The sequence below is a fragment of the Anas platyrhynchos genome, chromosome 1 (genome assembly GCF_047663525.1).
Source record: "Anas platyrhynchos isolate ZD024472 breed Pekin duck chromosome 1, IASCAAS_PekinDuck_T2T, whole genome shotgun sequence".
NCBI classification, from domain to species: domain Eukaryota; kingdom Metazoa; phylum Chordata; class Aves; order Anseriformes; family Anatidae; genus Anas; species Anas platyrhynchos.
Window position 1 is genome coordinate 188,503,995 of NC_092587.1, and position 13,337 is coordinate 188,517,331.

General features: G+C 42.1%; 1 protein-coding gene across 3 annotated transcripts; it reads left to right on the forward strand.

Annotated features, from left to right (window-relative positions):
* Positions 1-1,737: 1,737 nt before the first annotated feature.
* EEF1AKMT1 (EEF1A lysine methyltransferase 1) lies at positions 1,738-13,228 on the forward strand. Of its 3 annotated transcripts, XM_072032691.1 has the most exons (6): positions 6,483-6,768; positions 6,848-6,977; positions 7,770-7,923; positions 8,779-8,861; positions 9,545-9,825; positions 11,360-13,228. In XM_072032691.1, exons 3-6 carry the CDS (start codon positions 7,774-7,776, stop codon positions 11,485-11,487), a joined length of 642 nt encoding a protein of 213 aa, XP_071888792.1. In that variant the 5' UTR covers positions 6,483-6,768; positions 6,848-6,977; positions 7,770-7,773; the 3' UTR covers positions 11,488-13,228. The 3 variants fall into 3 exon arrangements, with proteins under 3 accessions (XP_038031304.1, XP_071888792.1, XP_071888791.1); XM_038175376.2 differs by lacking the exons at positions 6,483-6,768; positions 6,848-6,977 and adding an exon at positions 1,738-1,882; XM_072032690.1 differs by lacking the exons at positions 6,483-6,768; positions 6,848-6,977 and having other exon boundaries at positions 7,762-7,923.
* The last annotated feature ends 109 nt before the right edge of the window (positions 13,229-13,337 follow it).

The window sequence follows — 13,337 nt, forward strand, 5'->3', positions numbered from 1 at the left end:
AAGCCTTTGGAGTAGCGAGTTGCTATTACTTTCCAGGGAGGGACTGTATTTTTGAAAACTGCTTTATGCTCTGTTTCTGAGCTGCTCCAACACAGAGCAGTAGCAATATATTACTAAGGCAGGAGTGGTCCACATCCTCAGATTGAAGTCGTACAGATGCCCTTGGCACTGCTGTATTTCAAAGAAAGGGGTGGGTCTGTGGCTGAAAGGCCACAGTGTAGGTATTTTAACTTGAAGCACCTTCCTGCAAAAAGGAATTAAGAAACAATAAAACCTAGTAATGGTGTTCCCATATTTATGGCTGGTTTGCCCTTGCATCCCCGAAGAAGCTGCGTCGCAAGACATAAATTGCTTTCCTTCATACAGGGTCAGTCCAGCTTCTCCTGCGCTTTCCTGCTAGCACCATCTTGTAAGGGATTTGAGCAGTGCTGAGCTGTGCATTTGCTGCCAAAGAGTGCCTGGTATCACAACCCAAAAGATGTTGTCCTCCCTGAGCCCCCCCATGTGCCCTTACGTGATCTCTGTAACTGTTCTGCACAGGAATATCATTAGGTGCACGGGGGACTGTTGCTCCAGGAAATCTGGACTGATCGTACGTGTCTGCCCAACCTCTTCTGTCCTTTCATCCTTCAGTTTTACTTATCAGCCTTGTGTGTAACTCTTTTTCACATAAAATGCTTTACAAACTTGCATGGAATAATGGGTAAATGATATTTAAGTGTCATTTTCAAGGATCTGAGCCTGATTTCTTGCTGCATTCAGTAATGTTACACAGATGCACTGTCGCTGTGCAGCAATGCATGGAAGAGTTTTTGTTGTTTTAAATTACTGCAGCGGTGTAATACGGATGGGTATGGGTGCACTCCATGCAGGACAATCTTTTGTGCTGGAATGAAGACCTTGTTTGGCAGGACCGTTCAAAGCAGACAAGGGGTAATGCACTGAATGACAAGTTCAGGCTTTTTAAAGTTGTCTTTTAAAAAAGAAATGAACAAGCCCGCAGTTCCCTACTGCCATGAGAAGTGCTGTTTCTAAATGGAAGATAGTGAGGTAGTAGGTATGGGGACCCAAAGGAGAAAGTCTTTATAGGGCAGTCACAGAGCAACTCTGAAACAAGAACGCTAATGTTATGAAAATGCTTTTAACAAAATAACATGGCAAGACCTGACTTTGTAAAGAACAATGAAGAAAAGAAAAATAGTGGTGAGGAAGTTTTTGTCTTCAGACAATAAAAGATGAGCAGACGTGGCAGAAAGCACATCATGTCTGCACAAGGAAGGTCACAGAGAAGTACGTGTGTATGCCCAAAGAGAAAGACGCAGTAAATTGATTCAAATGAAGAACATTTAAAACTGCTAACTTATGAAACTCTAACAAACAGCTTAAATTCTGTCTGGGTGAAAGAAAGGGAGTCCTATAGTAGTGTGTCAGCTAACAAGACATGATAAAAGAGCATCAGGAAACCTGCAAAAAAAATGAAGTTAATCGATTATTTTGTACCAGCCGTCGCTACACTCTCTTTGCCGATTTTTTATTTAATTATTTATTTTCAGTCAGGTGACTGTAAGTGATCAGCCCTGAAAGCACTGTTAGACCGTGTTAAAGCCTCCTGAACCACCGGGGGGGTTGAAATGCCTGGGGAACGACGGCAAAGAGCCGCGGGGCGGTGTCTGGGGACAGGCGCGGGTGCTGTAACCCTAAAAAACGTTTTTTAGGGTGTTTTTTTTTAGGGTTTTTAACGAGCAGCGCCGGTGGCGGCCGGTGACTGCCCGTGACGGTTGGGAGCCCTCAGAAAGGGCGGGAAGCGGAGCGGGGAGGGGCGCGGCAGGGCTGCGCGCGGCGCTGGGGCGGGGCCTGCGTGCGCGGAGGGATCTGGGTGCCGGTGAGTGGGCTCGGCCCGGCCGCGGTGCTGCGGCTCTGGGGGGGCCGCGGTGCTCGTCCGCGCGCCTCCCCTCCGCCGTGATGGCGGGCGGGGGGGGGCCGGGAGGAGGGGGGCTCCGTGCGGCGGGGCTGCGCCTCCCGGGGGGGCTGAGGGGGCGCGGGGCGGCCGGGCCGGGGCTGCCATCCCCGGTGCCGTGCGGTAATGGGGGGACGGGATGGAGCCGGTTGGTGTTGAGTTGTGCCCACCAACAGAGGCACTGGGTACAAACTGAAGCACAGGAGGGTCTGGCTGAATTTGAGGGGGCACTTCTGTGCTGTGAGGTGACAGAGCTGGGACAGGCTGCCCAGAGAGGCTGTGGGGTCTCCTCTGGAGATATTCAAACCCCTCTGGATGCCGTCCTGTGCAATGTGCTCTGGGTGATCTCCAGAAGTTCCTTCCAACCTCAGTCACTCTGTGAGAGGGTTTCCTTAGTCAGGAGCAGTTCTTTAGCACGCACACATAGCAGGGTAAGCAGTTTGTCTGACCTGCTATCCTCTATATCCCAAAAATCAGACGATGCTCATGGAAAAGCAAGCGGTCGGGCTGGGATGTATCTCACTTCGCTTCTTCCAATGGCCACCTGGCCTCCAGCCCTTGCTTTTTGAATCCTAAGGGGTCTCTGTATTGAGCGACCCTCTGCGCCCCTCACCTCTGAGCTCTCCAGTCTCACCTCGAGCTGCTGCCATGCACCACTTTGTACTGTACCCTGTGAGAGGGATTCTGCAGCTGTGCTGTACCTTGTGCCAGGCAGCACCTTGCCGTCCTGGTGAACCTGGATCCTGAGGCCACGCTTGTTCCCTGCCAGTTCTTGCCTTGGAAAACACAACAGTAGGTCTGTGCCTGCGATGTTCATGCCTCTTACAGTTAACAGGCTCTGCCAGTCCCCTCTCAAGTTAGTTATTCCTCATACATACCCCCCTGCAGAAGCTATTTTTCCAGGTCCTTTTCAATTTCTTCACAAGTTCCTCCCAATCACATTCACATTAAAAACCATTTTTTACTCAGGCAGGAGACTTTGTGGTTGTGGTGTGTAATTCTCCAAAAACATCAAATCAATGTGTGGTAGCAGCCATTAAATGATAGATATTTTTAAGAAAATAAATAGAATATAACAGAAAACATTATAAAAGGATAGCGTAAGTGTGTAATCACCCTAATCTTAAATATTGCCTACAACTCCAGTTCCCTCATCTCAAAGAAGGGGCGTATTAGAAGAGTTTAACAAGGATCAGCAAATGTATGGAAAGACTTGAAGAAAGGGGGATGACCTCCAGGTGTCTGTGAAACAGCATGTGGAGCGGTGTGAGGTGGGGAATAACGGGGTTCTGATGTCTGCTTTCTATTGCTGTAAGGGAAGTATCACATCATGTGAAGCCAGTAGCCACGTTCACAGCAAGAGGAGGCAGTTTTCCATCAAATGTAACTTCTAAAAAGGGGGCATTATCGATTAAAGAACTTTATATGAATCTAAGGGATGCTGCACAAGTGCCTTTTGGAGAACTACATTCACAGAACAAATCACTTCAGATGCAGAAATATCCTTAGTGGAAAACAGTTAACGACTGGCAGAGTGTGGAGTGGGGAAGTATCACCTGTACGTGCCTCAATCTCACTCTGAGACAGCTGCTTTTGGCTACCTTCGAGATAGAATTACCACTATCTACCTTTGATCTGAACCAGTACAGCTTTTCTTTTGAACCTTTTGGTGTGGTTGTAAATAAAAAGCTCTCCAGACTTGATCCTTCAGTGGAGCCCTTCTCAGGTCTGCCTCTGCTTCACACATCCTCCTTCCCTCTTCGATGAAACACAAGAAAACTGCTTTAGGTTTGCGTGCAGGTTTGTCAGGTCTGCCTTTCTGATGTTCCCCAAATTGGCATCCCCTTCAGGGGCTGGATCATCGTATGGCACCTGGGCTCCAAAACTTCACAGCTGACTGCAAGGAAGCGAGTAGCTTCTTGAGGTTTGAGAAGTTTTGGTCCGCATTAGAAAGACTACAAAACAGATGTACATATGGCCAAGCCTTTTTCAGTTTCTTCTGGCTAGACCACACTAGCGAGCATCGGGGATTTTTGTGTCTAAATTACTTTGGACTGATGTACTTGATACATTTTGTCCTGTCAGTTGTTCTCATGAAAGCACATTTGGCAACACTCAGGTAACTTGCCAGACACTTCAGCAAAAGCTGAGCTCTGGCTCAGCTGCTTCTTGGATTTAAAGACATTAATAATTGTTTCCAACAGGGGAGATCCTTTCTCTGCGTTTTTACTGTGTTTGGGACAGGATCCCCCCAAACCCACCTGTGATTTAGAGTTCCTGTTTGGCCACTCACCTGTCACTGGAGACCTGGGGTTTGGGTCCTTGTGCATGTTAGTGACTGGGGTTTGAACAGGGTACAATAACTCCATGTTTTATGGTGGTGAGCCCCAGCTCAGCCTTATAATGTTTCTGTCCCTCTGGTCAGGACTTCTTGTTCACCCCCAGGCAGTGCTTGCTCCTCCAGGGGCCCCTAGTCTTTTCTGAAGTTGCATGTGCACTTGTATTCTTGGTAAGAGGTCTAAGGGGCTAAGGAAGGATCCGGCTGCATTTTCTGTAGTTACGAGGTCACCAATGGTGCACAGGCACGTGGCCTCACCTTGCCTCAGCAAACCCAGTGTCTGCATTTCCACGCATCTGTGCATGGGGGCACGGTTACATTGGCACACAGCAGCTGCTCTGTGCTCAAAGAACACTGCTTTGCAGGTGACCACAGCTTCATAGGTATGGATAGACCAAATGTACCGGGGTATGGGAAGACTGTGAAAGACTGAAGGAATTTCTGACTTAATTTTTCCATTCTAACAAGTTCTTTCTAACTTGTTATTTATTTTTTTCTCTATTTTAGGGCTTGGCTAGATAAAATCAGGGTTTTCATACATGAGAGCTGGAAACCAGTGTTAAATCATACAGTATTCCTATGTAGACAAGGCACTGGGGTCTTCAGTGCTACTGTTTTCACTTGCTATGATTACCTCTTTCTTGTTTTGTTTTTCTGTTTTCTTTGAGGAACTTTCACACAGTAGCAATGTTTACCTGGACATTTGTCAGCTGGTCAGAGCCAGACTCAGCTGTGCATGGGGCAAGAGACTGAGGAGGCTGCAGGCACCTTCCCCCTTCATCCTGCCCGCTGCACTGTGTGAGCTGTGGGTCATACGGTGCAGTTGCACTAATTTCTCTCATTTACTGGGTAAATCGGCCCCTTCAGAGGCCAGCAGCATTCAAATCTATCCCGTGAACACAATCCTGCCTATTTATGCTACTCTCTATCGATAGGTGCTTAACCCCTTTTTTTCCTGCTATCCTTTAGATGACCTTTAACTTCACCCCAAGCCTTACTTCTCCAACCTCTTGGAGATCTGATTCCTTATTGTGTTGTTTTTTAATTAGGTGCAAATGCAGCCCTATTACTACTAAGTCTAAAACTTAATAGCAAAGAAGACTTAGCACACAGCAAGTTTTAAACTTGGTGTTCCTACTGATAGTGCTAGAGGTGCCATGGATTTCCTCTGCTTCCTCCCATCCTCCCCAAAACTTTCAGGGTTGTTTTTGGACTTGTGAGCAGTATACTTTCTGGGAGGGCTATAGGGAGGTTTCAAGTAGTACAACTTTCTACTGACTTGAAGCCAAAGGAATTTACAAGTCTTGTTCACATAAACTCACTTTAATAGCTTTCTAATGTACTTCATGTGCAAGAAAATGTCTTCATGCTGATGACTTAAGTCAGTATATGTAGACAATGTACATCTGTTCAGAAAAAGGTTTTGGTTTTTGATGATATTCTTAATAGATGTACCTAATGATTTTTCTACCATATGTTCTAAGTTACCTTTCCTTGCAGCCTCACAGTTAATTGCTGCTTAGTTCCTAAAGCTTTAATTTACAAAACAAAAGGAAGACTATGAAAAAGGAGCTAAAATAGCATTTATAGAAAAAGGATGCCTGTGGTTGTATCCCTTTCCATCCACTGAAACAATGGATAATCGCTTCAGCAGCAATTTTATCTGTGAGGATTTCATTTCACGGGCATAGATTTAATCCTTGCAAATGCCTGTATGGGTTCACTGAATGTAAAATCAAAATGGTTTTGACTTAAGAACTGCAAGTTTGCATCAGTTTTGGTTTCTCAGTGTCAAAGCCTAGAGGTGTGCTTGCCTTAGGGTTAACAGAAAAACAGATTACTACATCTATGATACACTTAATAAAAAGAAAGTCATAGAATCACGGAATCATTAAGGTTGGAAAAGACCTTCAAGATCATCTGGTCCATGAAGAGTAGTTTTAAACTTGGAACTTCTGTCCTAGCAAAAAGGGTTCTTGTACAGGGCCTAAATAGACATTAGCATTGTGCATTGTTAGAAACTCTGTTCTGTGTAAACTTGTGGTAATTTTACTAGGAAATTACTTTAATAATATGAAATTTAATAATATAAATAATAATTTCAAAGCATTTATGTTAATTCACCAAGCAATAAGAACAAACTAAGCCGTTTTGCCCCCTGACTCCAGGATCCCCTCTTGCGTGAGGCCTTCAGGCTCTGAGGGATGGAGGGACGCCGGCACAGTGCTCGGCAGGAGCCAGGAGCTTCGAGGCGTGTGGCGTGCATCGTGTCACTGGGATGGCAGAGTGAATATTTTAGTGAACAGCAATGGGTTATCTCTCAGCATCAGGCTAATGGCACTGTTTTTTCAGTCAGTAGGGAGAAACAGATTTAGGAAGTGTCCGGGAAGTGCTGCAGGGGGGAGGTGAAGGGGAGGAGGCCATGAGTTCTGGAGTCCTCCTTGTAATGGCGAGAGCAGAGGGAGGAACAAATGTAAGCAGCTCTACTTCAGATTAAGTTTTCATAGTTTTCCAAGTTACGTACAATTCAAATGGCAAGTGTTTCTGTGCAGCATCCACCACACACTGCCTCTGCATGAAGGAAGGTGCACACCCGTTCCTGCTGAAGTCCTTGGATGAATGAATTCTTAGAACAGATGCAGAAAAAGCTGGTTTCCTGAGGGAAGAATCTCGGATTTCCAGGTTTTCTGTCATGCTTTTCACATGCTTGATTTCTGCTGTTGTCACCTTGGCTCCACGAGGTGGCACCGTCTCTTCTGGGAAGGACTCGCAGGCTTGGGCTGCTGCCTGGCAGTGTGTGGCCGAGGGGTGCAGGGGGTGCCCAGCTCTGAGACCCCTGCAAACAGCTGCTCTCGGCATCTAGTGCACACCATGCCCTTTGGGTACGAGCTGTGCCCATGTTCTCACATGTAAATACACAAATTGTCAGTCACACAGTGTTACCTTAGGAAAACATCTTCTTGAGTGTCTTGTCTGCTGAAGGTTCCTGGCATTCGAGACCCATTTTGTGGTGTGAGAGGTGAAGCCAGGTGATGCTGATCCTAGAACAAGAGTTTACTTCTCTTTGAGTCGGAACTGTGTGCCTCTTCAGCATGGCAAGAAATGATCAGTAGCTATCGTTATGTCTCGGAGGGGAGGGAATAATTTCTACAGTATTTGCAAAATCCACTATAGCCTTTTCCTGCAAGCTGAAACAGAAGTGGTGTATGGATGCACGGTATAACAAGCTGTAACGACAACATCCCTGTAAGAATATGAGTCACATCTGTGTGATACAGAAAGGGACCAGTTCCTGAATTCTCTCTGGAAAAGTTACATATTTTTCTCTTGTTCAGAGGCTTTCCTCATTAGCTATTAGACTAAGCTTGCAAAGTCAGGAAATGTTGCTTTGCCTTGGGAGAGCGGGCCATTATTAAAAGCTTCCACTATTGAAAATGGTTAATTAGGGTTTTTTTTCCTCTGGTTGATGTCTAGAAAAATGGATGATGATGATGATGACGTTCCCCAGCTTTCAGCCCATACGCTGGCTGCCCTCCAGGAGTTCTATTTGGAACAGCAGCAGAGGGAGGGCACGAAGACTTCCCAAGGGTTTAATCAATATTCTGTTGGCTCGATAGAAGAAAACTGGGTAAGAAACTAAACGTAGTGAATGAAGCACAGTTAGTGAATGTTACAGAGGAACAGCCCTCACCGGGTTTATTTTGTTCATTGGTAATAAAATGAAAAGGGGAACACTTAAGATGTTCCTAGAGTGGCAAAATGGTTTATGGACAATAACACTGCAAGCTTATTTGCCTTAATATTAAATCAGGGTAATTACATGCACAGAAGGAATAAAGCTGCCAACAGAAGCCTCTGTGCCTTCTGGAAACTTTTAACTCCAGCCTGGCATGTGAGGATACTGAAGATTCAGTATCTTCAGTTTGAGGCAACACAGTGTAACGAGGCTGAATGTTCTTTCACATCATATTTCTATTTGTGTTTATTTTGTTGGTTTTGTGGGTGGCTGCCTTGCTGCATTTTTTCTTCTAACAGACTGACTTTGGATTTGTCTCTGGGCTCTTTTTTTTTTTTTTTCTCCCCTTCCTGTTTCTTGTATCTTCTGATTTAGTACATTCATCCTTTATTTCCTTCTATACTGTCATTTTTCGAGTTCTTTTTTCCTTTCCCACTGAAGTAATTCAATTTAAGAGTATATAAATACTGTACATCTGCAGGGTTTGAACTAACCTTCTCAGTGATTTTGAATTACTTGGTTTTCCTGATACCATGGTAAGTGCTGTGGAAGCACACAGTGTAAGCTACCTGCTGCCTCCCATTGGTTTACGGAAGTAAAAAGACTCTCAGAAAAATTGTCACCTTTGTAGTTTGTGAAATGAGAAATTGTTGTGGATTTTGGTTTTCTTCAAATAGGACTCACAACACCTAATTGTCTGTAGCACAGTCAGGTTTGATGTTTATAATTGTGCGTTATTTTCCTCAGCAACTGAGCCAGTTTTGGTACAGCGATGAAACTGCATCGTGCCTGGCTAATGAAGCAATTGTGGCAGCTGGGAAAGGTGGCAGGTAGGTTTTAATGTCTATTTTGTAGATTTGTCATGCCTTTTCTGTAATTATTTCATTTATGCAGGGAGAACGTGCAGTCTAATTCCTTACTCTTTGTACCTCAGCAGTTGGCGGAGATGCAGCAGCAGAAATGCCATTATTTAGTTAGGTAATAGTTCACACTGAGCTTACAGTTTAGTGTTTCATTGAATGCTGTAGCCTTTGCCTTGCCAAAGTTTATTATAAATCTTTTTTTTTTTTTTTTTTTTTTTTTAATTTCTGAGAAATATAATGAGCTCCAGAGCATATTAATGACTTCTAATTCTTTCCTCTGTTTTTATACATTTCTGCAGAACAGATGGAAAAACTTGGTTTTCCTCCTATTCCTGTAAGGATTACTTTTAATTTTTAAGTTAAATTTTCAATATATTTCCTTGTTCTAAAATAAGCTGTTCTCTGTAGTTAAGGTCTCTGTGCGGCATGGAAGCTGAACATGTAATGGCCCGAATAGTTAAAGCTCCATTCTTTGATTTTTACAAAGTAATTATTTGTTAGATTTAAGGACAAATAGCTTACATTTTCTGGGACAAATGCTTAAAATGTTTTCCCAAAGCAGCCCTGAGAACTCATGGAATTGTCTTTGTTGTAATTATTTCTTTGTTGCCTTTTAAAATCAAATTTCTAAGTTGTTGTCTCTCTTTCAGGATAGCCTGTGTTAGTGCACCAAGTGTGTATCAGAAACTGAAGGAACGGGATGACAAAGATTTTTCGGTGGTTATTCTGGAGTACGACAGAAGGTTTTCTGTATATGGAGAAGAATTTATCTTCTATGATTACAACAACCCTTTGAACTTACCGGAAAACCTCCTGCCACACAGCTTTGACATCGTAATAGCAGATCCACCCTATCTGTCTGAGGAGTGTCTTCAAAAGACTGCAGAGACCATCAGATACTTAACGAAAGGAAAGATTCTGCTTTGCACAGGTATAATTAATAAAATATTTAGGTCACTGTTGAGCATCTCTTTGTTTTCCCTCTCAAAGGACAAACTTACTCAAGTGAGAAAAAATACTAATTCAGTAATACTAATTTATAAGTAAGTCTAGGAAGAATGTGCATCCTGAAGGGGATAATATTTTACTGGAATACTTTAGTTCAACCTTTATTTTTCATTGAAGGGGTGTGTATTTTAATGGTTAAGTCAGTATATTTTTTATTCTGGCATTATGAGTTTTACTAAATTTTTGAAGAATTGTAAAAACATCCTGTAAAGTTCCAGAAATATATATATTTTTTCTTGTAAAGGGGCATTCTCTACAATTGTAGTGATTGAAATCTAGCTATGACAAGCATAGATGCAACCTACCATTAAAATCTAAAAAGATTTAAAAAAAAAAAAAAAAAAAGTGCAATGAGTTTGTGATTCCTAAGCATATCCGTAACTGCAGGATTTCAGCTACTGTATGTTTAGAAAAACAAAGGTGAGCTAAGCAGAAAGAAGGACAAATAGATTGCAATGGCCTTTGTGTAGTAAAGTGGGATGATTTTAGCTAAGCCATGAAAAGAAAAACACAAAAAATACACTTCCTTTTTCTCATATCACTGGCTCCTTTACAGGTAAATATAGAAATTGTAATGTGAATGAATATACGACGACTCTTCACTGTGATTCAGGTAATTGGTTCTTAGGCACTGAAATGCAGCAGGAGGAATTAAAAATCAGTGATCGCAGCAGTGAAACTGGAAGATTTGCCGGCTGCATTGTTAGGCCCTTCTTCATGAGATGCACTCGCAAGTTTTAAGAGGCTGCGAGTATCTGCCATGGTCCTGGTGGTTCTTAAAGCTGTAATCTCACTACAAGACATCTGAAAACATCCAAGTAACTTTTGCAAAAACAACAAAGGACAAAAAGCATACTTGCAGACAATTCTGGGCAGTCGACCAAGTAGGCAAAATAGAGAAAAATGAAAATAGTATGCGGACGTAGAAAGCCTACTTCTTTGTTTACTTGTAAATGGCAGTTATGCACAAGGATAGCTCTCAGATTTTTTTTCCCTGAAATGGATAGGTGGTCCTTCAGTTTACAAAGTTTGACAAATACTGTTCAAGAAAGTGATTTCTCAGTGTGCAGCTATAAATACTACGCTGTGGTTTATTTAAGTAGAGGAGTACATGTAATCTGTTTGCATTTCCCATGGCTCCCCACCATGTAATTCTTTGGCATGCAGCAAGAAGATGGAGTTCAAATCTCTGTTTTTTATAAAGGGGGCAATGATCTTTCCTTCTGCCTATTTTTATGAAACTTTTATGACATTCATTTCCTTGGAGCTTCTTCAGTTCTTTCAGATTTAGATTTCCCAACAACTTCAATTGTCAGAGAGCTGAAGGTGTCACTGCTTTAAGCCTTGCTCCCTCAAAAAAGCTGGTTCTCTGCATACGCATTTGTGAGGAGCTAATCAAAAAGTCCAAACGTTCTGTTGCTGTGTTTCTCACCAAATACTAATTATTTTTGCTGCAGGTGCAGTCATGGAGGAACAGGCAGCAAAGCTTCTTGGTGTGAAGATATGCAAGTTTATTCCAAAACACTCTCGAAATTTAGCTAATGAATTTCGATGTTACACGAACTATGCTTCTGGACTGGACTGATCCTCACAGGAAGATCTGTAACTTTTTCACTCAAGTTCCTTTGTATGTTTTTCTCAGTGACTCCACGTTTCTCCATGCTGAAACGTTCAGCTCCAAGGGATACTTTCTGGGCTAAATTTAATCAATGTGGGGTGATAGCCTCTCTCGGTGTAAGCATTTGCAAATATCGTGTGTTTTTATCTTACCTGGTAGGTAAATGGGGACCAAACAATGTCGGTGCTGGGCAATGGGAACTTCTGTGTTAGAGTTTCATTCCAACCAGCAGTTTTTACCATTCAGGGACTTTTCAGTGACATCTCTGAGGTGATTTTAGCTGGTTGACTTGTAACACCATGCAAGTGCTTTCCTCACGGACATCAGAATCATCATCTGCATCATAACTGATGGCTTAGTAGCTAGTGGATGATTGAAAGAACATGGTCATTGGTCTCCTTTCACCTTGAGACATGTTTGTTCTCAACATGTCATTTATTTTCATATTCATTGTCCCGCAGACTGATATTTTTATAAAGGATAACTAAAGAGAAAGCAGGTCTCCTTCTGGGGAGGCCTCTCCAGTTGCTTTTAATAATCAGAACTACTTAAGAGCTGCCAAGTAAGATAAGACCTACTATCTGTTATTGTTGCCAGACTGGCTTTTTATAAAAATTTGGTGGTTGTTTCACCTTTTCTAAAGTTTTGCCACAAACCCAAGCTTTCTTTTTGTAAAAGGTAAGATCTATTTTGTCATCAATTATCACTGGATAAACTTGTGTGTGTATGTGTGCTGTACTTGAAAAAAAGTAGTGTTTAACATCTGTTTGCAGAAGTGCAATGCATTTATTTTGTGATACAGAATAAACATAAGCAACAAAAACTGAATTTTTTAAAAACAACCAAAAAAAAAAAAGAAGTAGGTCTTTTAATTTCCTAGCTAAGCTAATCTCCAAAGGTTGGTATAAACTTGATGTCTCCTTGAAAAAAGCACAATACAGATTTCCCCATGAGAGAGAGCTTTACTTTCACTAGGGATCCTATATATTAGTCAGGTCAAATCACCCTAAAATATGAGGTAAGTAATAAAATGCCAGAAATTAACCCATGCTTGCATTAGTGCTTCAAACTGTGTTCATGGGTTCTCACTTTGTTACCTTTGCTGCTGGCTATGAGATCCTGCTTCTGTAGTAATGTGACCTGTGCATGTCCATTAACTCTTGAATCATAATGGATTCAATTCAAAAATGGAATTGAATTCAAAATTCAAAAATTCAATTCAAAATTCAATGCAGTGCCTACATTTTAATTGATTTCACTGCCAAGTTAATGACGATGTATGGGTATGTCATGTTTGTAGTTTCAAGAACAGACCTTTTTTTCCCAAATACCCATTTTTATCTTTGCCTCCCTTTCCACAGAGAAAAACGTGGTAGTAGAATAGAAACATATTAGAACTTTTTGGATCTTACAGGGCCACTGAGAAATACCATAATGTATTGATAAACTCCTATTGTTTCTAACAGGCAAATTTAAATTTTATATACAAGGGTTTGGCTGTATTTCAAGCAATTTCAGTTACAATAGATGATGCATTAGAAAAACTTCCCTTTGTGATAGTAGGGATTTTTTGATAACTGGAATTTTTTAAGCTAATTTTCTCTAACTTCTTGGCTACACTGCTGATGCATTTTTGGGTGAAAGCTGGTTCTTAAATTGCAAGGCACTCAACAGTTTTTATCAGCTATAAATACACAGAACATATGTACTTGTCTTCTTGTCTTTCCATACCATATTTATATACTGGGATCACGTAAAAGGCTAACAGAAATGCTGCATCTACAAAATGAGGCAACTAGAAGACGTATTAAGAAAAT